Source organism: Phalaenopsis equestris, unplaced genomic scaffold, assembly GCF_001263595.1.
Source record: "Phalaenopsis equestris unplaced genomic scaffold, ASM126359v1 Scaffold183182, whole genome shotgun sequence".
In the NCBI taxonomy this organism is placed as follows: Eukaryota; Viridiplantae; Streptophyta; class Magnoliopsida; order Asparagales; family Orchidaceae; genus Phalaenopsis; species Phalaenopsis equestris.
Window position 1 is genome coordinate 1 of NW_018203131.1, and position 562 is coordinate 562.

Below are 562 nucleotides of genomic sequence, written 5' to 3' on the forward strand. Positions count from 1 at the left end.
GCATAAGAACAATTAAGTAATTAATCCCTTTATATCAAATGTTCTAAAGGAGTCACCTTTCTTCCCACTCAGCCAAATCCATGTCCTCTTCTCCTTCCTCCCGAGCCTCAAACACATCGCAGCGATCCGCCTCCCGGCGAACCCAAATAAACCTCTGCCCGCTTTCCTCAAGCCCCGCCGCAATCTCCCTCTCCTGCCGCCTCGACATGGACGTGGTTGTGCCGAACGAGACGTACACCACCGACGCCGCTGGCTGCCGGTCAAGCCACTCCAAACACTCATCTTCCCTCTCCCGCCTATCCGCCGCAATCGGATTAAGCGGCCCGACGGCAAATATCCTGTCCCCATTGAACGCCGGTTCTTTCGAAAGTCGGCTCAGAAACTCGCCTTCGATGCTCCGGCAAGAATTGAAAAGCCTGCCCTTTACGAATTCTGGGAACCTCCCCTGCCTCCGGACCCATTCAACGAACTCCTCGCTGAAGCAAGAACCGAACTTTGCGCGGCAGAGCTCGGCTTTGCCGTGGAAGAAGAGATTGCTGATGGCGGAAGAGGCGTGGAAGAC

The 562-nt window shown here is 55.3% G+C and overlaps 1 protein-coding gene across 1 annotated transcript; it reads right to left on the reverse strand.

Moving 5' to 3' along the window:
* Positions 1-56: 56 nt before the first annotated feature.
* On the reverse strand, positions 57-556 carry LOC110034320 (cis-zeatin O-glucosyltransferase 1-like; the record flags this gene model as incomplete). The annotated part of the gene is made up of 1 exon (XM_020738595.1): positions 57-556. A coding segment is annotated over one exon (500 nt), but the record flags the coding sequence as incomplete, so codon positions are not given.
* Positions 557-562: the final 6 nt, after the last annotated feature.